This window comes from Parus major, chromosome Z, assembly GCF_001522545.3.
Source record: "Parus major isolate Abel chromosome Z, Parus_major1.1, whole genome shotgun sequence".
NCBI classification, from domain to species: domain Eukaryota; kingdom Metazoa; phylum Chordata; class Aves; order Passeriformes; family Paridae; genus Parus; species Parus major.
Window position 1 is genome coordinate 23,339,757 of NC_031799.1, and position 23,946 is coordinate 23,363,702.

At 37.1% G+C, this 23,946-nt stretch overlaps 1 protein-coding gene across 1 annotated transcript in view; it reads right to left on the reverse strand.

Moving 5' to 3' along the window:
• SV2C (synaptic vesicle glycoprotein 2C) overlaps positions 1-23,946 on the reverse strand; it is a 115,307-nt gene that overhangs the window by 56,206 nt on the left and 35,155 nt on the right. The window contains exon 3 of the mRNA XM_015615284.2: positions 7,905-8,085. Coding sequence (XP_015470770.1) covers positions 7,905-8,085 — 181 coding nt within the window. The remainder of the gene's footprint in view (positions 1-7,904; positions 8,086-23,946) is intronic.

Genomic DNA, 23,946 nt, shown 5'->3' on the forward strand with positions numbered 1-23,946 from the left:
CCTAAGAGGAGTGGCTGAAGGAACTGGACATCTTTCAGCTGGAGAAAACAAGAAAAAAAACATTATCACTCCCTACAATTATCTGAAAAGAGGTGTAGACAGGTTGGTCTCTCCTTTTCCAAGTAACAAAAAATAGAGAGGAAATAGCCTCAAGCCATGCCAGAGGAATTGCAAGGTAGAAGAAATTTCTTCATAGAAAGGTTTGCAAAGCATTGTAACAGGCTGCTCAGGGAAGTGTGGAATGTCTGTCCCTGGAGGGTTTTAAAGTATGTATGTATGTATGTATGTATGTATGTATGTAGATGAGGTGTTTAGGAATAAGGTTTAGTGGTGGACTTGGAAGTACTACGTTGATGGCTGACTTCAACAATTTTAAAGATCCTTTCCAACTGAAATAATTATATGTTTTTTTAATATTCTTTTGATCTTTTTTTCTGTCATGTAGTTTCCCTTTATTTAGCCTTGTCTAGTCTTTTTCTCCCTTTTGTATGATCTTCCTTTCCTCATAAGAATACTGTCTTCTCATAAGGAAGGGAAAAGAAGGTTTAAGGAAGACTACTTCTTCCTGAAGTTTAGATTCATCATCCTTTACCTCCATCTGAAGCTGCAAGGTCTGCATCAAAGCTATTTGTGCAGCTCAGACCTTGCCAGCTGCTTACTTGGCTTCACAGAGAAGTGTATATCCCTTTTGGCATAGCCTATCAGCTTTGAAGCCAGTCACCTGCAGAGCTATTCATTAGCACACAGTGTAAAAACACTGATAGCCCTGGGTAGGACACAGCTGGGTGCTGAAGAGGAATCAGAGGCAGAAGATTACAACCTTTGGAGAGTGAGTGAATAGAAGGTGCTTCATGAAAAGGAAGTGGAACAAGTGGGTATGAAGTGGTAAAAGATAAATACAACATGATACTAAATAGTGATGACATTAAATTATAAAAGCTGGATGTTGGTCTACACCTGAAGTTCCTGAAGGAACTACTTGTGCAGGCCAACCATCTTGTCCTGTTTCTACATGGCCCACATCTCTGCTGGAACATTTTTGCAGTTGTTATGTATGCAGACTGCTTGCACACCCTTCCTGTCATAGTCTCTGAGGGGTGGATATACAACTCTTTAGTGCTTCTTGACACTAGACATAATATTCAAAAAGGTCAAAGAAATGGTAAAAGTCAGAATGTGTGGACTTACACAGGCGACCCCTCAAAACTGGAAGGAATGCTACAAGAAACTACATTCACAGCTTTGGATTTTTGCTAATTTATGGTTCCCCAAGAAAATTTGATTCCCCATGAAAATTTTGATTCCCCATGAAAAGTTTGAGAAAATATCCAAACAATGAGTTTTGTTCTACCATAGTGATGCCAGCACTCTGTGGTAGATCCCAGTAATGTAGAAGGAGAACTGCAGGAAGGTTTAGAGATTGTGTAAGGACAGATGAAGAAAACTGTCTGAAGTTAAGTCTCAGTTTTAATGAAGTATAGTCTAAAGTAATCTGGAAAAGGACAGCTACATTAATGCATCTTGAGAAAGACTTTTATTCAGAAGGCATAATAGGCCGAGGACAAGCTTCTTAATAGCTTTTATTTACATCAGTTAATGGCATCTAACCTGTATTTCCTCATATTTCTGTGGGCTTGGAGAAGAAATTAGGCCAAATTGGCAATTTTGGCAAACTGAAAGAAATATTTGCAGTCTGGAAATACTGCATACTTTTAAAACAGGACACATTTATTGAGCAATTTTTATTTTGCTCAGAAGAAAGAATATCTTTCTACCAGGGGCAAACATGAAGTTGTCTGAAAAATTTCTAAATTGTAGTTCACCTCAGGACATTTATTTCAGCTAGTTTTCGCTGTATGGAAACTTTGATTTCTTTTAAAAGTAATATTTGGGCTGGAGAAGCATGATGTTTTCCCCCCAAATTGTATAATCTCTGCATATCTCAAAGCAACCAAAATGAAATTTACTGGGATAAGACAAATCTGTAGTGCAGTTTTAATCCCTTTATTATAAATTTAGTTGTTGTACTTCTTGAAAAAAATACATCTAAAATTATAAAAAAAATAAACTAATAGTAGCTTAGATTAATGATTTTGAAAAATTAGATAAAATTAAGTAGCTGAGAATAATATTTCATAGTGGTGATGTTGAACAGACAACAACTCCAGCTTCATTCAAGTTAATGGCTATGTTGTGAGTCATTCTCTGTATCAGAGAAACCCTCCTTTGACATTTTCAGACAGATACAACAAGGTGTTTTTTGATGATAAATATTTGCACTTTCCCCCGTTGGATAATGATGAATACAACTCACAGTTCCTTTTCTATATTTTCACTTTTTTTGTGAAAAAACACATGGAAATCTTGTCTAAAGCCTCCTAGACCTTTATCAAGCTTTTGGATTCAATTTCCATTTGAGTTTTGGTTTTCAATTGATCAATGGAAGAATCACAGTTCTAATATTTTTATCTGGAAAGGGGAATTATTTTGCAGGCTTTCCAACATTTTGTCATTCTTTTGTCTGGCTAAAGCCTACCTTTCAGAATTTTACATGTTTCAATACTCCTTATGCAGCAGGATCTTGATATTATTTATAGTGGTTTGCATTTGAAATATCTTTTTTTTGCCTGCAAAAGTTTTACTAATCTTAAGGGTTTTTCCATTTAAAAATGGGGGGGAAATGTACTTGAAGGGGTATTTTTTTCCCTGAATATTTTACTTCTATAACACAGTTTCACTGCAAGCAATTTTGAGAAGAACATATTTTATAGTATTTTTAAATAAATAAAATCTTCTATCAGATACTGGTTTTATTTTTCATGCATCTTAAACCTTTGTTTTTTATTATCTAGAAAATAACAGAGCAGTTTAAACTCTATATACCTGAATTATTTTAGATAATTTGAGTATTTCTTAATATTTCTGTAATCTTTAATTAAAAGAAAAAATTGTTCAGATAACTCTCTGTCCCTTCAGAAAACTCCTGCTCCTCTCCAGTTTGAGTAATACTATTTTGCCTTTAAAATATATCTTTCAGTTCTTTCCTTAAAATCATTCTAATTCCACAGTTGGGCTCTTTGAATCACACAAAATTACTGGAACAAAGCATCCTCCCTTGAAAACAGAATTACAGTGGAATGTCATCAAAAACACTAGGGAAAATCTGTACCTTTCCCCAAAGGAAATCATAGACCTGGTTACTTGGATATGGAGAAGGCTGAGGCACTCAACTTTTTTTTTTCCCCCTCAGTCTTCACTGCAAAGAGCTCCATTCACACAAGCTGCAGAAGTCCAGGCAGGGGTGCTGGAAGAATGACAACTTTCCACTCTAGGAGGTGATCAGATTCAGGAGCATCTAAGTTGCCTGAAGGTGCACAGGCTGATGGGACCTGATAAGATACATCTGTGGGTCCTGATGGAATTGGAAGACAAAGTTCATAAGCCACTATCCTCCATATCTGAGAAATTGTGGCAATTTGGTGACTTGTTCATTGACTGGAAAAAGGGAACCACCCATCAAGATGAACTTTTCCTCATCTTGAGGGTCTGAGAAGCAGACTCTTTTCTAGAAGATTCATGGCTTTCACACTGCTACCCTAATACCATCTGAAGGGGATTATTCATGGGAAAAATACAATCTTTGAAGAAAACAGCAAATATGAGCCAACCATGAACCTCTCTCTGCAGTAATTTCTGTGAGGAATGATTCTGCAGTTCATGCTGTCATTTTTGTTGTTGTTTTGATTGGTTTGGGGTTTGTTTTGTTTTGGAGACTCCATTTGAAATACCGTACATGGTGACAAATTATCTATGATTTATCCCTGTAGCTCTCAAAGATGAAGTAGGAGGATTTTGAACAGAGTGAGGAAAGTACAGGATACAGATATGAAGGGGCTGTCCTTCAAGGACCATTAATCATAAGCTCGGTACACAAGAGAACATGGTTCCCAATCAAGGATGTACATGTATCACAAGGAAAGCTGCTGACACTTACTGGAAAAGATCCTGGACAGGTGAGGAGGAAATGGTGCAGGCAAGTTTCTAATGATGCATAATAAGTACATATTTTGCAATATATCCCTAAATGGACAATTTAGGTTAAAGCCAAACCTCTCTGCTAACAAACAAACTTTTGTAGAAAAAGGGTCCAGGGAATTGGCCAGGCTAAGCAGTAATACAACAAGCTTCTCAACTTTGCCAGGATCACAAAAGAGTGAAAGTGTCATGAAACATGATCTGTAGTGTTTCTCCATGGGGTGAAAAAAAAATAGCTCCTGGAACTGATGATGGTATATGATGTGGGAATTTTAAAATTTCGTTTTTCTATGGGATTTGGGGTTTTTAGGAATTAGGATATTGCCATTTTCCCTTGTTATCTTATAAAGTCATATCTGATAATCTGGTGACAGACTAAGGAGATTTTTCTAGCAAGAAGGCTCCTCACATCTTTCTCTGTCCTCTTGTCCTTCTATTCCTCTTCCTAAATCAGTTTAAAACTACTGAGTGCCATGGTAATTTCTTTTTGGTATTCATGTCGAGCCCTAGCCTACTTCAGATGAGTTCAAAGGATTTCTTAAAACAAAAATATCACACAACTGCATTGCTGAACCATGGCTATGTAACATAAAGGAAACAAACCATAAAAGCAGTGGAGTTCCTGTGTATGACTTTATAACACAGCTGCTGTGCTCTCACCAGATCCTGTCTATTCAGCACACTAAAGACTGATGGTGGTCTGAGTTGGAACTGTAATTAGGAGCCTTAATCTGAATCAAGCAATGACCAGAAGTGCTAAACTAAGCGGTGTGTAGAAGAGAGCTCTTGTGTATGCAAGGGTGCAGTAGAGGTAGAGGCTTTCTCATAGTAATTTACTTACGTACCTGTCTCTGCTCATAAGAGTTTTAATTTAAAAATTTAATCACTGAGAAGTTATTTAAATGAAAAGCAAAGAAAACACAAGTCTATAAAAAACATTCTTTCAGAGAGAATAATAACATTTATTAAGGGGAAGGCCAACAAGGCTGACGTCCTGCTGGGAGTCTGTTATCGTCCACCCAGCCAGGAAGAAGAGGTGGACAGCTCATTCTGTAAGCAGCTGGAGAATGTCTCAGGATCACCAGTCCTTGTTCTTGTAGGTGACTTCAGCCTGCCAGACATCTGCTGGAAACTTACAGCAGAAAAGAGACAGTCCAGGAAATTTTTTAGAGTGTATGGTGGACAACTTTTGTCGCAGCTGATGGGCAAGCCCACCAGGGAAGGGACTATGTTAGACCTGTTCTTTGCAAATAGAGAAGGGCTGGTGGGAGATGTGGTGGTGACCGGAGACTGCTTGGGGCACAGTGATCGTGAAATTATAGAGTTCTCAATATTTGGTGCAATCAGGAGGAGCACCAATAAGACTTTTACACTGGACTTCTGGAGGGCAGACTTTGGTCTATTTAGGAGACTTATTCAGAGTGTTCCTTGGGAAGCAGCCCTTAAAAGCAAAGAAGTCCAGGAAAGGTGGATGTGCTTCCAAATAGAGATCTTGAGGGCACAGGAACAGACTATCCCTGTGTGCTGAAAGACAAGTCAACAAGGCAAATGTCCAGCCTGGATGGGCAAAGAGGTTTTGGAGGAATTTAGGAATAAAAAGAGGATGTATGATCTTTGGAAGGAGGGTCAGGTCTCTCAGGAAGTATTTAAGGGGGTTGCTAGGGCATGTAGGAAAAAACAGACAGAGGCAAAAGCTCAGTTTGAACTTAAAATAGTGACTTCTGTAAAGGATAAAAAAAAATATTTTTACAAATACGTTAAAAGTAAAGGAAGGGTAAGACCAATCTTTGTTCAGTCTTATGCTGGAGGGAACTTACTAACTGCAGATGAGGAGAAGGCAGAAGTGCTCAATGCCTTCTTTGCCACAGTTTTAGTGGGAAAGCAAGCCTTCAGGACAGCTGTCCTCCTGGGCTGGTAGATGGTGTCAGGGAGCAGAATGGTCCCCCTGTTATCCAGGAGGAGGCAGTCAGAGACCTGCTGATCTGCTTGGATATTCATAAATCTATGGGAGCAGATGGGATCCATCCCAGGGTGATGAGGAGTGGCAGATGAGCTCATGAAGCCGCTCTTTATCATTTACCAACAGTCCTGGCTCACCAGAGAGGTTCCAGATGACTGGAAGCTGGCCAGTGTGACTCCCATTCACAAAAAGGGTGGGAAGGAGGATCCTGGTAATTATAGGCCAGTGAGCCTGACCTCAGTACCAGGTAAGGTAATGGAGCAGTTTATCCTGAGTGTCATCACACAGCACCTAGAGGATGGCCAGGGTATCAGACCCAGCCAGCATGGGTTCAGGAGGGGCAGGTCATTTAGACCAACCTGATCTCCTTCTATGACCAGGTGACCCACCTGGTGGATTCTGGAAAGGCTGTAGATGTGTCTGTTTGGACTTCAGCAAGGCCTTTGACACTGTCTCCCACAGCACACTCCTGGAACAGCTGGCAGCCCACAGCTTGGACAGGAGCACTCTGTGCTGGGTTAGGAACTGGCTGGATGGCCCAGGGAGTGGTGGTGAACGGTGCTGCACCCAGCTGGGGGCCAGTGACCAGTGGTGTCCCTCAGGGGTCTGTGCTGGGGCCAGTCCTGTTCAATATTTTTATTGATGACATGGATGAGAGTATTGAGTCCTTCATTAGTAAATTTGCAGATGACACTAAGCTGGGAGTGTGTGTTGATCTGTTGGAAGGGAGGAGGGCTCTGCAGAGAGACCTGGAATGGTTGGATGGATGGGCAGAGTCCAGTGGGATGAAGTTTAATAAGTCCAAGTGCCATTTTGGCCACAATAACCCCCTGCAGTACCATAGGCTGGGGATGGTGTGGCTGGACAGTGCTCAGGTGGAAAGGGACCTGGGGGTGCTGGTGACAGCTGGCTGAACATAGCCAGCAGGTGAGGCCACACCTGGAGTGCTGTGTCCAGTTCTGGCCCCTCAGTTCAGGAAGGACATTGAGACACTTGAGCACATCCAGAGGAGACAACGAGGCTGGTGAGGGGCTGGGAACACAAACCCTGTGAGGAACGGCTGAGGGAGCTGGGGTAGTTTAGCCTGGAGAAAAGGAGACTCAGAGGTGACCCTCTCTACAACTCCCCGAAAGGTGTTTGCAGTCAGGTGGGGTGGGTCTCTTTCACCAGGCAGCAACTGACAGAACGAGAGGACACAGTCTCAAGCTGCACCAAGGGAAATATAGGTTGGATATTAGGAAAAAGTTTCTTACAGAAAGGGTGGTAAAGTATTGCAATGATCTGCCCAGGGAGGTGGTGGAGTCACAATCCCTGGATGTTATAAAAAAAGACTGGATGTGGCACTCGGTGCCATGGTTTAGTTGAGGTGTTAGGACTGGGTTGGACTCGATGATCTTGAAGGTCTCTTCCAACTTGGTCAGTCTGTGAATTCTGTGAATCTGGCACAGTTTAGGACCCCGTTTTAAAGTTGACTATCTGATACAATGGTATTATAAACAATACTGTGCACACAGAGACATTAGAAACTTTATAAATATTACCAAAATACACCTCTTTGTATTTAGCATACACCTGTGAGGAGAGTGTTATTTTGCTGACCAAACAAAATACATAAAGAAGACAAGGCATAGAAGAGTTAAACAGGTTGATCAAGTTCACAAAACAAATCCTTTGCAATATAGCAAACTCAGTTTCACAGTTTTCAGTCTGTTTCTTTCCCCCAAAATTATTTTTCCCCTTCAGGTTATTTAGGAGTGTAGTATCTACCTTGCTTAATTCTCTCACCTCTGACACAGAGTGCATTTCTACACTGTTAGTGTATTTCTACACTAAAAATTGTACTTTTGCAAACAGATATGTTTTATTAACACACAGAATTGTGAAAATGAACAAAACCAGAGGAGCTTACCCAAATCCAGAAAACAAGCGACAGAAGAGGAAGAAGCCATAGCCCTGGACAAAGGATGAAAGGAAGGCAAAGAATCCATTGACAGACATGCATATCAGGAGTGATTGTCTCCTTCCCACCTTGTCTGCCAAGCCTCCCCAGAAGAACGCCCCCACCATCATCCCAAGGTACACTATGCTACCTGTAATACAAAAAAATACAAAAGAGAGATGTTTTGTGAGCTACATAATTGATCACTCCAAAAACAGTTAACCTTCTAGATTTACAATAGTAAATTTATCCTTTTTCACTGAATAGAAATTATATGCACAGTTTTGCAAATGTATCTAGAAAGAATAGATTTCCTACTCTCTTTATTCTCTTACCAGACACACTTAATATAAATATTAAACTGAAGCTTAATATAAGCATTAAACAAGGTACCTCTAGCTAAAACAATAAACACACAGGCAAATAAGTCTGAATAGGAGGAGAAAATGCCACTATTTCCTCAGAATAAAAATTAATTACTGTTAAATATTGAAAAAAAATATTACTTCCCCTACAGATACAGTTTGTCTGAACATATCTAGAATATGAACAGTCCTGCAGGGGACTAAACACTGGGGTCACTGGGAGTAATATGTGCTGAATGTAAAGAAAGTTGATGACAAAACAAACACTTTCCACCTGAGATGTATAGCATCAAAGACATCCATCTTGATTGGTTTTACTCCCTCCTACTTCAGTGTATTTTTTATTTAGAAAGACAATGTCCTTTCAAAGCAAAAGCATTGTAATGTGCTTGACTTGTTGTTTTGGGGTTTTTTTGTCGTGTTCCCCCCTCCCAATAATTTTGAACACGTACATTACAGTTTAGCTACATTTATTAAAATGACATAGCAAAAAATAATACTGGGGTGATATTTTTTTGTGTTTTGTACGTGTACTTTCTCACAGAAAGATAAGTTGAAATATTTAACATTTTGACTGTTCACATCTTAGCACATTGTACATAATTTCCTTTCCAAACACCCTGTGGAACATTTGACAAAGATGTACAACACATCTGTCAGAAGGAAAAAGTAATTCCCAAGTTTTGGGCAGAACCATTAATAATGTATTTTGTTTGATACATGGAATTCTTTTTCCATCTAATTTCTTATTGAACTAACTTCTCAGGTTAGGTTTTATGTATTTTGCTGCAAATTACTACCATCTTCTACATCTTCCTCAGAGCAGGAATTAATTACAAAGGTGCTGGAAGAAATTAAAATACTAGAAATCCTTGTTATGTGTCTCCTTTTGATTAGTCTGAAGAATAGAAAAATTCTCCAGCATCTCTGCTGGACTCTAATTGCTCTGAAATTCTGGTCTCCAAAAGAATGCAGAATTTCAGAATGCAGGCTGGATGGTAAAAGAAGATGAAAAAAACCCCATTTAAATGCTTGGGCTTGGTTAAATGCTTATAATTGTAGAGTTTAGTATTTCTGTTCTTGGAATCACAGATTATAACATCTGAAGTGCTGACATCTGCAGGGTCTCATACACCCTAAATGGTCCCTGTTCCCTCTCATACTTTGTACAAATAGTTTCCACTGCTGTTTCCTTATGAGACATAATTTAAAATAGGATATTTTTAAAACAGGGTACACATTGTGTCAAATGTATATTAACAAGTTAATAGAATTAGAACCATAAAGCAGTTTGGGTTGGCAGGGATCTTAAATACCACCTTAAATTGCAACCCATGCCGTAAGTAGGGGCATCTTCCACTAAATCAGATTTCTCAGAACAGCATCTAACCTCAGGACAAGATAACTGATCCAATGCTGCTTATCACAGAAGAATTGCTAAAGCAACAAATTCCATAAGAGCAACAGTTAAGTGTCTTCTAAAAATAACTTTTTGTCTATGAATGTGTTCCAGATGTTGCTAGGTTCTTAGGCTTTCATCAAAGAATACTGATGATAATGTGGGTAAATCCAGAATTGCAGAATTACTAAGACATCTTTGTTTACTTTCCTTAGCCCAGGAAGGACAGACATGACAATATTCTTTTTCAGTTTAGAGGTATTTAGGAGCAGACATTTATTGGCTAGCTTTTTTGTTCTGATCAGAAATTTTATTCCACTAGTTGAGATTTTCCTATGAATGCACACGGCTGGTGTATTTTCTGGTCCTAAGGAGACAAAGATTGGTGGGTAACTTAGCATATTCATTCAACTGCTTTAAGCTCTCTCCTGTGGTCAAGGTTATTGTACCATGCTGCAGGTGGATTGCTGCTCATAAGCAGTTTTGAACCTCCATCCAACAGACCTGCTGCTTGCTTGTCAATAGCAGTGGAAAAAATGTAACAAAGATCGTCAAATATCTGCATTGCCAGCAGACAGCTTTCAAAAATGAAAAGAAGTAGTTAATTTTTATTCTTATGGTGAAATTAATTACATTCTTCTCTGTATAAATATTATTGGGCTTTCCCAGTCAACACTCTAATATAAGAAATAGAGAAGACAAATCAAATAGCCTTTTATTTCTTTATATAGATAACTTTGAAATATTTTTATGCAGATAATCCTAGTTTTACCAATTTACATTCCTTGTGATGCACAAAAATATCAAAACACTTTGAACAATGAAATGTTTCTAAGTCTTGAGTTTAAAACATTAACCTTTCTTTTAAATGACAAATCCTTTGGTCATTGTACTGTGTTTTGGACTCTTACACTGGTGTAATTCTAAAGAGCATTCAAAAGATGCTGCTAAAAATAATATTCTCATCCTGTCAATAAAGTGCTATAAATAAACTGTTCTCTGAGATGCAGCTTTATCTTACTCTTTCCCATTATATTAACTTCCAATTTTTTCTTAATTGCCTTGTAGTCTTTGCACAACTCTCTCCTTGACCAAAGATCTGTAACCCTTCCACCTGAACCTACTCCAGCTCCCAACAATAAGTGTTTCTGTGCATTTTTCTGTCTTACTTCTATTTTGTATTACCTGTCTCTCTTTATTGTAAGAGAATCATAGAATCATAGAATGGTTTGGGTTGTAAGGGACATTAAAGACCCTCCATTTCCAACTCCCCTGCCATGCGCAGAGACACTCCTCACTAGACCAGATTTTTTAGACCCCCATCCACCCTGGCCCTGAAAACTTCCAGGGATGGTGCATTCTCAGCTTCTCTGTACAATCTGTTCCAGTGCCTGACTACCTTCATAATGAGGAACTTCCTTATCTAAACCTGCTGAACATTCTCCAGATTCTGGGCAATTCTTGTTGGCACTGGCATCAAAATGTTAGGGGTGGGATAGACTGAAGTTCTCATCCCTGTAAACTTTAGTTTAGACCCTTCCTGCATCATGAAAAGGAAGTCCCCTTCCTCTCAACTCCCAAATATTTTCTTAAGATTATTTTGCCCTGCAGAAATATTCACAATAAGTCATAAAAGTGACAATTGGTAAAGGAGTACTCTAACTATGTAAAACAGCTGAACAACCAACCAGCAAATGCAAGTAACCAATGAGATAAGATGATAATTTTATTGTCATCAGATTATCATGAGCATTTCCTTTCCAACCTTGGTAGCTCTTGTTTATTATGTTATGCCACTGGTCAGAACATAAAACTCTTGTGGATAACACTAAAATTTTCGCATGTCTATCATCATTCACACATTACATTTTGCATAAACTCATGTATGTAAAAATTAAGTACTATGTTGTTGGTCAGACCTTGTTCCCTTTTCTCATTGCCTTTTAAGATTGATCACCAAAACATTACTTGTATGGGAGTACATATATGTATATAATGCCAACCTAGCATATGATGCTGAGGGTGGTACTCCCTTTTGGAACAGCTACTACAGATCACAAGACTAGCTGCTTTTCTTTTTCTTTTCAGTACAGCACACTCATGCCTCTAAAGAAATCAGCTAATACAGTAGAAGGAACACACTGTTTTGACATCCAGTCTGATCTTAGAACATATTTTTAAATATTTTAAAATGTAAAGACTTTTAATGGTATCTGTATCATATGTCTTGGATTTTCCCCACAAGGTAACATATAATCTAAAACTCTGTCAATTTATGGAAAAGCACTGAGAAGAGGGAGATGACAGCTGAAAAGAAACATGCTAAAATAAATAATCTCTTTTATTGCTATTTTGACAAGTTTTAACAAACCTGTATTTTCTTTCCACAGCAGAAATCTTACATACTTTTGATGCACAAATGTACATAATACACACTTAAATTCTCAGCAGTGAAGGGAACCTGAGTCTGGAATTGTTTAACACTATGCCCACACTTTGTCTACCAGGTGGCTTGATATTTTTTAAATGGATGTGCACACAGCATCTTTCAGACTGCTAGAAAGAGTTTCGCCTTACAAAGCAGCTGACCAAGACCTACCTCAGTATACAAATGCTAGTTATGGACAATTTAAACAATGACACAACACTGAGTGCATAACCCGTCACTTCAGTTAAGCAGTATTTTACTTCTTATACTTCCATAACTTCATTGCTTGCTGATATCTGTTGTAATTCATAGCCTGGTATCTAAATGATAGACAAAACCTTCTAAGAAATCAGTTTGTATGTATATTTAATTGGGAAAAATACAGCAATGGAAGAAAAGTCGGACTTCATTGCAATAGGGAGACTCAGAGGCTATGGGACTCCCTGATTATCTTTTTTGCATTAACACACCTATTATAAACCAGTTATAAAACTAGTATGAAGTTGTTTTTTTCCTGTTATGTTGTTTAGGTAATTTGTCTGAATGAAGAATGCTTTTCATACTGCCAGAAAAGGCTCATGTTATAAAAAAACTTTAAAAATAAGAATAAAATACTGTTTATATATTGGAAAAAGCAATTACAAATGTGGTGCTAAGGCAGTTCCATAAGAAGCAAAACAATTTTCATAAGAATTGTAATGTAATCAGTGTTTTATTTACTTGTACTAGGATCTTCCCATATGCTATTGTTTAAAATATAGTAATGTATAGTGAAATACTGCAATGCCTGTAAGTAGCATAATGAATATAAGAATATCCAGATATTTCTTTCTCTTAACCCTGATAATACAGTATGTTTAGAGTCTAAAGATGATGTCTTTCAGACCTGTGTTTAATTATAATCTGTTAATATTTTTTTTGATTGGAAAAGACTTGGAAAATAGTAGCAACCCATGCAGCAACTGTCAAACATAACCTCTAATCAAGTGTTAGCAATGGGAGGTAATTAAGGAAAAACACTTATCCACTAAGACAGCAAGTATAAGAAAGCAGCAATGAATCCAGAATTGACAAAAGAACTCAAATTTTATACAAACCCTGTCTCTGGAGGTCTAAAACCTATGTATTAATATATTCAGTCTTCACTTTTTTTTTTAATATTATGCCATTCATCCCCTCAGATGTACAATGGATGCAATATTCATATATAAAGAACTGCCACAAACTAATATATCTCTGAAATAATTATTTCTTCTTTTCTCTAAATAGTTCTTACAGTGGTGAAACAAAAAGTTCTGTATACACAGCATGGTAATGGTAAAATTTTAATGTGTGGGTCTAAGTGGTTAAAGTAAAACACAAATTTTTCAGCCATCTGAAAAAGCTAATAAATACTGTTTTCCAACAAACATATGAGATAGACACCATATTAACAAAAATGAAACTTTTGCATGAGTCTTTGCAAGTTCAAGGTTTCTCAAGCCTTGGATTTCCTTCACCTAAACACTAGCCGCTTCTCAGGGTAATCATGTTGTGTCTTAACTTCAGATGTTAAATGACTTCTCTTACCTAATAATATGCAATGTATGCAAATCCCCCAAATGTCACAGCATATCAGGCTCTTTCTCTATTACTACTTTTTAGACTAATCCACTCCTGCTGCCTTCCCTTTCAAGACAACTGCAGACAGGCTTCAATATGAAATCTCATGCTCTTCAGAGTAGATGCTTAATTACACACTCGTTTAGAAGTTTTTTGCTCTTTGGCTTACAGTACATTTACAAACAGTCAAGTTTGACTTGTATTATCAGAATTATTTTTAGAAATCAGGGTAATAGGGTTTATCTGTTTAAATACATGAAAGATATAAACCTACTTTAAAATGAATGGTGAAGCTCTCCATCCTCAATACAGAAGTTTTTACAGCACCTATCATGCTGCCTTCATTCTTGGGCCTTCAAGAAGGAAACTAGCAGCTCAGTAACTTCTGTGTTTAGTTCTCTAATAGTAATAATTCTAAAGTGACAAGCCTTTGCATGACAGACCATTTTGCTTTTGCATATTTTTTTAGCAGCTTAGTTCACAACACATTCTGTATATCCTTCACAGTCGGTAAAAAAAAGGACAACTTTATCTCCATGATAACTAAAGGAAGACATAAATTCAAAAAAGGAAAAGAATAAATTCCAGTGAGACCACTGGAAAAAGAAAATGCAACCTCACCTCTTCTTCAACGTGTTGACCAATACAGAAACATTAGTGTTTTCATGAAAGAAACCTAAAAAATATTGGTTTAACCAAAGACAAATTTTAAAAATTATTTATTTATTTCTAAAATTCTGGTTTTTTAGTCTTTACATAAGAAAACAACTCAGGGAAATCCTCTGATGTAGAAGCTACAAAAATACATCCCATACAATTGATAGTTCACTGCAATTGATTTAAAATAAATAAGAAATAGCCCCTCTGCTCCATCAGTAGGAAAAAAAATCCCTAACAACCTAAAAAAGAAACAAAAAAACCTAACAACCAACCAAACCCAAAATAAACAAAACAACCCCCAACCACCAAACCCATGGACCACTTTCAAATATGCCTACAAAACAATTGATGATATTCAGTCAAATACCAACCCAAAAATTCTACAAAATTAAAAGTCAAATGAACTCTATCCAGTGTTTATACAAAATGATCCTGTTCTCAGACAATACTGATGAGCTGCAATAAAGGATCTCAAACATAAAAATCAAGAAAATGGAACTTAAAGCAAAACGAAAAAATCACAGTATCATATTCAGCTGACCAGCATAGACAGGAAAAGAGCAAGTAACTGGACAGTCCTTCATGCAAATCTCTTTATGTTCTTTAAGAGAATGAGAAAAAACATTATCAGTGGTACAAACAATTAAAAAATGTAAGTTTGTAATATTAAGATAGATATTATAATTTGATGAATGATTTAGTAAAAGAAAAATTGTTGTGAGGTAGCCTAATACTATAGTTCTAAGGAGAAATCTCACAAATATATAAAAAAAAAAATACAGCCTAAAAATTAAAAAACATTAAATGGAAGTTAAAAAGAACACAAAACTGGGGATTGCCCCCATATTTTTTCCTTTTCAAAAGAATCAAGTTCAAATTCTCCAGACAACTTAACTCAAAAAAGGGAATAGATATAGAAGCCAATATAGTGCCTCCAATATGGTTGAAAAACAACTGAAACTAAGTGAATAGGACTTCTGGCATACTTAGAAAGCAGAAAGAATGTAAAACAAGACAAAATTTGACAATACATCATTTTATTCACTGAAATTTTATACTCACAAATAACTACAATTTATTTGTCTCAATTTAACATTGAGACTTAAGTGAAATCACCTGTTGGCACAGCTACCCAAACTGATCAGCTTGCTCTTCCAAAGGTCAAAAGGTCAAAGATGAGCCGAGGGCTCCTTTTTCTTGGAAAGAAAGGAGAAGTGACAACTGTTCTATCCTCTCCATTAAACAAAGAAAACAAAATAAAACAAAAACCAAAAACAGCAACCCAAAAAACTCAAACCCAAACAAAACCAACAACAAACCCCAAAACAACCAAAACAAAATTGCTTCTTTTTTTCTTCAGGAACACAACTTGTACATCTCAGGAACCTACTCCAGGATGTGTGGATCTGTGGATCCATGCTGAGAGAAATCACAAAGATGAAAACTCATTTCTGGAAATGTTTGATAAAAATTTTTCAGTTTTTCAGAAATACTGTCCATGTGAAAATCAATGAGTCCACAACAATCATTCACACAAATTTCATTCAGTTATTAGTAGGGTTTTTTTTCTGTTTCCTCTGGCATCCTCATATTATATTTATATGCCTAATATGCTTAATTTTGATTAGTTTCCTGTACCTCAGTTGTGAGATTTACAACCTGGAGCACTTGTAGCATGGAGCTCAATTTAATTCCATCATGAAGCATTTTGCTGCCATATTTCCCCTCCTTGGGCTAATGAGATTAGTTTTATTTTAAATATTTAGTGCAAACGAAGGTTATATAGGTCTAGACCTCTACATTATCAGTTCATTTTGAAAAGCATCATATTTTCTTGCTCTACGTTTCTGTATGCTACTCACTTTCCTTGTAGTGACATTCACCTTACAATAAAATTTACACCAGCAGGTGTGCTGATACTTTTGTTTTATTGTTAATGAAACAGTACTCAGTTTTGGAGCATTATTTCATTAATAACACACATTCTTTTGTACACAGATGTTATTTTAATTGAAAAATTGTAATGGCAAAAGGAATAACTGCCTCTGCTTATCCTCATGTCCAAATTATATAAATTAATAAATTAATAGGAGAAGATCAGTAGCTGCAGAGATTGTGACAGGTAATAGATTACTTGCTAGGATGAGGAACTATTTTCACAGCTGCATTTTCTGATAAGGCAGCACTATATTGTCATCATCACTCTACTTTTAAAATGCTATCATACCAGTAACTTTATTCTTTAAAAAAATTATCTCCTGCCAGATGCTAGCATAATTTCTATTTATTCCATAACAGATTTATCAGAACAAAAATTTAATCAGACTTATTCCATTTCTTCATTGGAATAATTTATAAACTGGATACCAATAGTCACTATTTCATCAAACAGCAGCACACAGCCATTTCATACAGATATTACTTGGCTAGATAAATCAACAATAAAAAAATACTAATGCACTATTTCCTTGCTACTTCCAGCACAACTAGTCAATCAACATTCAAATTTAACAATATGTAACTGTAAATATTAACCAATACATGATATTTTTGTTCCCATATTAACAATATTTGACAAGATGGTAGCTACCAATATGCAAAATATAGAGCGCAGACATTAACATAAACTCAGGTAATCCCAGGTAATGACATGAAGCTGTTGACAGATTCCCTAGGTGCTATCATTGAACATACTATTTTCACATTATCTTTTCCTTTGATCCAACAATTCCCTCTGGCACTAGCAAGAAAATCCTAACAGACAAGCTTTGGATAAAACACACCTAGTTAAGCTGTCCTAGCCACCCTAATTCCTGTTTTATCCCACTGCAGCTGTGGGAGGTTCCTTCGGATTTTTCTGCTCTCAGATTTAGATGCTAAATTCAATGCGCTCTTTGTCCATCTCTGAATTGACCCTGTCATGGTAGAAATTGCTGTGACTTTGCAATTTGAAATACACTTCCATGGCAGTCCCGAGAATCAGAATGATTATAAATGCTGCATATGCTTGAACAGTGCACAGCACTGTGCAATGAGCTAGGATTAATTAAATTTCAAAGCCAAAAGATATATTTCACTAAAGCTTTAAGTTGCCCAGGCAGTCATCTATATTAATCATCTCATTTCATATCAAAACTGTTCATTTTGGCTACATGTTTTATTGCCTGAATATTAATTTCTTATTCAACTAGTCCTGATTCTGACCCTAAACAGAGCACAGCCCATGAATATCACTAACTTTTAATTAGTGCTGAATTAAAACAAGAATTCCAAAGCATAAAAACCTACATTAACAACAGATGCATCCAATGCAGTGAACAAAAACAGGTGATACTAAGAATTAATTAACAAAACAGCAATCTCAGTGGTTTCTGTTCAATATTTAAGCTAATCATTGGTTATCTCTTTAATGTTCAATCAGTCATTAAGTCTCTTTTCTGTAACTATATCCCAGTGCAGAAGAAAATCTCTTTCCTCGCAAATGGGAGAAAATGCCTTCTTTTTATTTTGTTCCATCCATACAGTGGCTGTTACCACCATTGTTCCAATGAACAAGAAGGGTGGGAGAAGAAAAGTTACATTAAAAAAAAACAATCAAAAAACCCCCAAACCCAAACAAAATTAAAGAAAAAGCCCTAGAACCTAACCAAACCTTTTGCTTTCAGAAACAAACATTAAATTAGGCTGAACTTGTTCAGAAACACGTTACCAAAATTAATAAGGTTCTGAAACACACATTTCCCAGTGTCTGACAAGTTGCCTGGTGTACCTCACCTAGCACAGAGCAGTATGAGAGTGAAACAAAAATCTTCCATCCCACATTTTCTTTCTGCTTTCCAATTTAGAGTCAATGAAACAAATTTAAAAATCCAGTGTCAGAATTAAGAATAATGGATCAGAATAATCTTCTGTTTGCTGCCAATACACCTGCAGGTGCTGGTGAAGCAAAACAGGCTTTTTAATTATGTATTTACCATAGTACCAGGAGGCACTGTTATAATGTCTAAATGGAAAATGTTTTAGATGACTGCATCTATCTGTTTATAATATCCATTTAACAGGACTTGCTAGTAGCAACTTCAGAACCAACCTTGAAAATTGCTCTGAATTCTAATGGATTAGGAAAATACTTGTTCTCTGTGGAAATGATCAGGTCTGACAAACATCAGACAAAAGCAATATGGAGCACAATAGAGTCTCATATCACGTGGGTTATATTCATCCATACTTCCTCAAACTGATATAAGATGCTCCACTTCTCACCAGTATAAAGCAAATAATTTCAGTCCAGATAGACTGATATGAAGATATTTGCAAATAGCCACCTTGATCAATCACTGAAAATGCAGACCTTCTTTAACATATTATAGCGTAAAGCCATTTTCACTTTACACCATTTTCTTAATTTTTCTACTTTATAGCAGTCCCCCAACTTTCTGCAATCCACTCAGAAAGCTATATAAAAACATCTTTCTGCCTGTTAAACAGGTTTCTGTATTTGAAAACACTTTGTCCCTTACATGTTCGTCCTGAGTAAAGTTTATTTGTTAAGCAAGAATAACTTGACAAATGTAATGTGTTATCAAGACCTCTTGGTTTCTTTCCCTGTACTGGAGCAGACTGGTAGATGTAACAAGTCATTGGTTTAGTAGACCAGGGAACAAGATTATCTATTTAGCAGTATGGAAATGCCTGTCTAGCAGTGTGAGTAGTAAGTAAAGTTGATCTGAGTGTAAAATCTGAGATTACCTAGTAAAAAAAACTATCTGCAGAACTTCCCAAAGTTACCCATAGTTCTGCTCACATAATAACTCTGTGAGTAACTCCTCCCAGACTTCTGTGGCCTATTAGTAGGATGTGGAACTATAAAACCCTACATTTATATTGTTCCCTTATATCATGACTTTTTATAGGGCTGACAAAGCATTAAAAAAATGAATGACTGTTCTGGCAGTGCCTCTGTATTATTCCTTAATGTAAGTATTTATTGTATAATATTTTTTAACCACCACTTTGATTCTGCATCAGCTATGAAAGCAGTGATACTCCATACATTTGAAACAATCCTAAACTGATAGCTCAAACAAGTGAAGCAAGTGTGTACAGTGAGAATTGATGCACCTATCGCAAGTTAAAAATTACATCTGCAGATAAGCAGATTAAAAAGTTATTTTTGTTCCATATTTTTCAGAATTGACACTCCCTTAAACAAGCCAAAGGTCTGGAATAAGAAGCTATCTCAAATGGTTGCTATCATAACATATAATTTTCTTTCAATTCTTCAACATACTGATAGGGTAATATAAAAAGACAAGTCAAACTTTAACAGGCTTAAAAATCCTTGATTGATTAAATTCAAGGATTAAATGCATAGGAAGATGTTTACACAGCTGTGTCAACCAAGCCATTAATTAATGCCTGGTCCATGTCTTAAGGAAGTTCATTAACCCTGTCTCTGTGAAAATACTTCTTCTTCTTCTTGACAAGGAACTCATACATTCTCCATTTAATAGCTCAGAATTTGATGCAAGATGCAAAATTCAAAGCTACAAAAAAACCATGAAAGCTTGCAGTTTATACTAAACTCTGCTGCAGAACTAACCAGAGACTTGGAAGACAGTGCACCATCATATTTTAAATGTTCAGTTTGGCTAAAATCTCTGTTTGACACACTGATATAAACAGTGATGTATTGTCAACCAGGGATCCCATGGTAGTTGAGAGAGGGAGGAAAAAGTGAAGGCGACAGCTAAATTAAATGTGTGAAATCAACATGGCCCTCAGGCTTTTCCTTTGGGAAGCATTTCCTTCTTTTGGCCACTTTTGCAGAACTATAAATTTTAGTGACATAAATGGTAAAATTACTGATCTGTGATGGGATAGGTAGAGCCAGAAAATAACCTGTCATGAGCAAAAAAGCAGCCTAAAGATTTTAGATTATTTTATACAAACTCAATCTCTGAGACAAATTTGAGGAAAACTAAAGCAATAATTATTTAACTTTAATTTTCTATGCAAATAAATGGTACAAAAGGCTGGAGAGTAGCGCCTTGGAAAGGGATAAGGAAGCTGAACATGAGTCAGCAGCGCCCTGGCAGCCAGGAGGGCCACCTGTGTTCTGGGGACATCAGGCACAGCATCAGCCGGGCAAGGGAGGGGATTGTCCTGTTCTGCTCTGCTCTGGGGCAGCCTCACCTCAAGTTCTGGGGACAGCTCTGGGTGTCACAGTAAAAAAAAAAATAAATAAAAAAATACATTTCTCTAGTAGAAAGTGTCCAAAGCAGGCAATGAAGATGATAAAGGGTCGTGAGGGGAAGTTTTATGAGAAGTGGCTGAGGTCATTTGGTTTGTTCAGCCTGAATGAGTCTGAGGGGAAACCACATTGCAGTCTACATCTTCCTCACAAGGGAAAGCAGAGGAGCGGGCACTGATCTGTCTGATGACAAGTGACATGACCTGAGAAGGTGGCATGAAGATGTTCCAGAGGAGATTTAGGTTGGATACCAGGAAAATGTTCCTCCCCCACAGAGTGGTTGGGCATGGGGAGAGGCTCCCCAGAATAGTGTTCACAGCATCAAGCCTGACAGAGTTGAAGAGGCATTTGGACAATGCACTCAGGCTCATGGTGTGATTTTGGGGGATATTCTAAGCAGGACGATGGATTGGACTCAATGGTCCTTATGGGTCCTTGCAGTAAAGCTGCATGCAGAAACAGCCATAAAGAGGAAAAACATCTGAAATGGGTCTGTAATCAGTCTCTTAATACTGGCTTCAATAAGGTGGTTTGGTAACAGCATGGTACTCAGAAACAGAGGGCAGCTATGACCCACCTTAGATAGTGGCTTAGAGTGGGAGCCTGCACCAGCTCAGAGGACTGAGTACACTGTATTTCCTTCATGGTTCAAATCTGTGCTCCCAGCTCCCATCTTGTGACAGTCCATGATGTTTCATGTGATACAGGTTTACTCCAGGTCATAACAGACAAAATCACATTGCATATTCCCTCCACTGTCCCCTTTTTCACCTCAGAAGAAAAAACCAGACAGAACCACCATTTTCACTGGACCCTATATTGTAACAGCTTAGAAATCATAAGGATCTGTCTCTCAGTTTTGCTCCCTCAAAAAACTGTGTTTCGAAGGCAAGTGGAAAAAACACTGCAGTAGGAGGACTTTAATAATGTCATTTGCAAAGGAGCTGAACTGTACCAAAGGTGAACAGCATGCATGATGGCATTTGTATTTCTGGCATCTCCTTCTGAAGGAGTAAGACATTAATCCTACAGACCAATTTTCACCTTGTTCTGGAATATTTAGAATGCATTTCAATGACTACAGCTCTATTTCTAAATATTTCTATTGCTGCTAAAGATTTATTACTACTATTAACTAAAAGTGCAACAGACTCTCACTGTTATTTCAATGAGATTCCTCACTAGGAAATGTCTGATATGGCTCCAGTAAGTACTCTCTATCTAGATGCTTTTATTGTGAATATATACCAGATAATACATAAGTGCCTAACTGTTTTTGATATCTGTGCTCTCTTGAATAAAATGGGTACTTTGGCCAAGTCTCCGCAATAAAAAATTAGGTATTAATCTCTTTCCCTATCCCAAAAGTATAAAATCATTTAAAAAAATCTTCAACATGGTTTCCATAATTAAAAGAAGAATTTTCACCTGAAATTTTCGAGGGCCTAAGAGTACATCTGCTAGGTGAACATACAGGAAAAAATGAGCGTAACAGAGCCTGGGTTTCCTTTATTTTATGTCACTTGTGGTGTATTGTACCATAACAAATGCAGTACCAAACTCATAACTGGAGTATAACCAGAAGACACTCACCTTCTCCTGCTGTATTTTATGCAGTAACGTGAAATAAATCTCTTCCATCTCTAATGATCTGACTAATATTTAACAAAAAAAGACAACAATGTTATATACAGATAACTACTTAAAGCAGCATTTTACTTACTGTGGTGTAAGAACAGTTCTGTGACAATCTATTAAAATTCAAGCCTCTTAACCAGTAAATAATCCCACTAGGCATGTATATGCATGAATATTTAAAAAATACTCCCCTCAAACTCAGGATGTGCAGCCCTTTATTCACCAACATTTGTCACATGCTTCCAGGTTTCTGCCCGATCTTAGGAGGAGAAAAAATAATTAAAGCTATATGATTTTGCCTAAATTAATTTAGACACTAGTCTGTGTTTGAAAGAGCAAGCCTATGTACAATCCATGAGTTCTAATCCTCCTTTCTTTTAAAAGTTTATTGAAGTGTAAAAGCTGCATATGTGTTTTTGTCATAGGTAGGTGGAAGTATCATACATTTGTAAACAATCAGAAAAATTTTGGTTGGGAGGAACTTTTGAAGAGCTTTATTTTGATGTCTGCTGAAACACGGTTGCCTTCAGGGCAAGATTACTTAGCTTCAAGCCTTCAGCCAGCTTCTAAAAATCTCGCAAATATCCCACAGCTTCTCTATGCAGCATTCCCAGCTGTTGACCACCTCAGTCTGAACTTTCTTCATCGTAACAGATGATTCCAAATTTCTGATCTTTGTTCTCCTCTGAGAAATATTTTAATCCACCTTCACTATGGTTTATCTCAGTTTTGTTGCCAAATAGTACAGAGAGATTCACCTCTTTTCTTCACACTAAACAAGACTGGGCCCTTTTGCTTCTTACATTCTGTGTATTCCTCTCCTCTTGTCACTTTATTGGACCTCTGCTTAAATTCTCTGAGTTTATTTCTCCTTTTCAGGTGGCTCCACAACAGGACAGAGAATCCAACATGTGGGCTCACTGTGTTGAGAACAGAAAATAATCACTCCTGTCTGCTTACTGGTCATTTTTGCCAACACAGCTGCAAGGCACTTCTGTCCTAGGTGAACTCACTTCCTACTAAAAACCACAGATCCTCCTGCAGAGCTGTTTGCTGCCCAGCATTTTAGTGACTAGCCTCTACCAGTGAGTTGGGTTATTCTGTTCCAATGGAAGGACTTGTATTCATCACTGATGAGTTTCAAGGAAGGTATTTGTTAAATATAAAGTTTTTGAAAATTATCATTGTAAAACCAGAATCAAATTAAATAGCAAGGATCTGGCAAGCCAGTACTACTTTAAACTAAGAAGTGGAAAAATTCAGAGATCATTAGCAGATCTTAGCAGAGCTTATAAGCATATTGCATCAGCTACCAAACCTCTGGAGGGCACTTCTTCTCCTGTAAAGAGAAAGAACTGTATGGATTTGAATTACACTGGTTATGTTTGGTAGGTTTTTAGACAGAGTAAACAAGGGAAACACTGTTATTAAAGCAGCTAATGTGCATATTAGTGATCAATGCAGAATCAGTAGGCTGATGTCCCAGACTGAGAGCTACCTCTGCCCAAAAGACAGGTATCATGTCAATGATATTCTTCTTTCTACAAATACGACACAATATTTGATTAATTAATTGAGAAAATAATAGAAAAAAAAAAAAAGATCAAAATGTGGGGTTTCAAAAAATTGTTTTATTTCCAAGGTAAGCTGTTTGTTGCTATTCATAT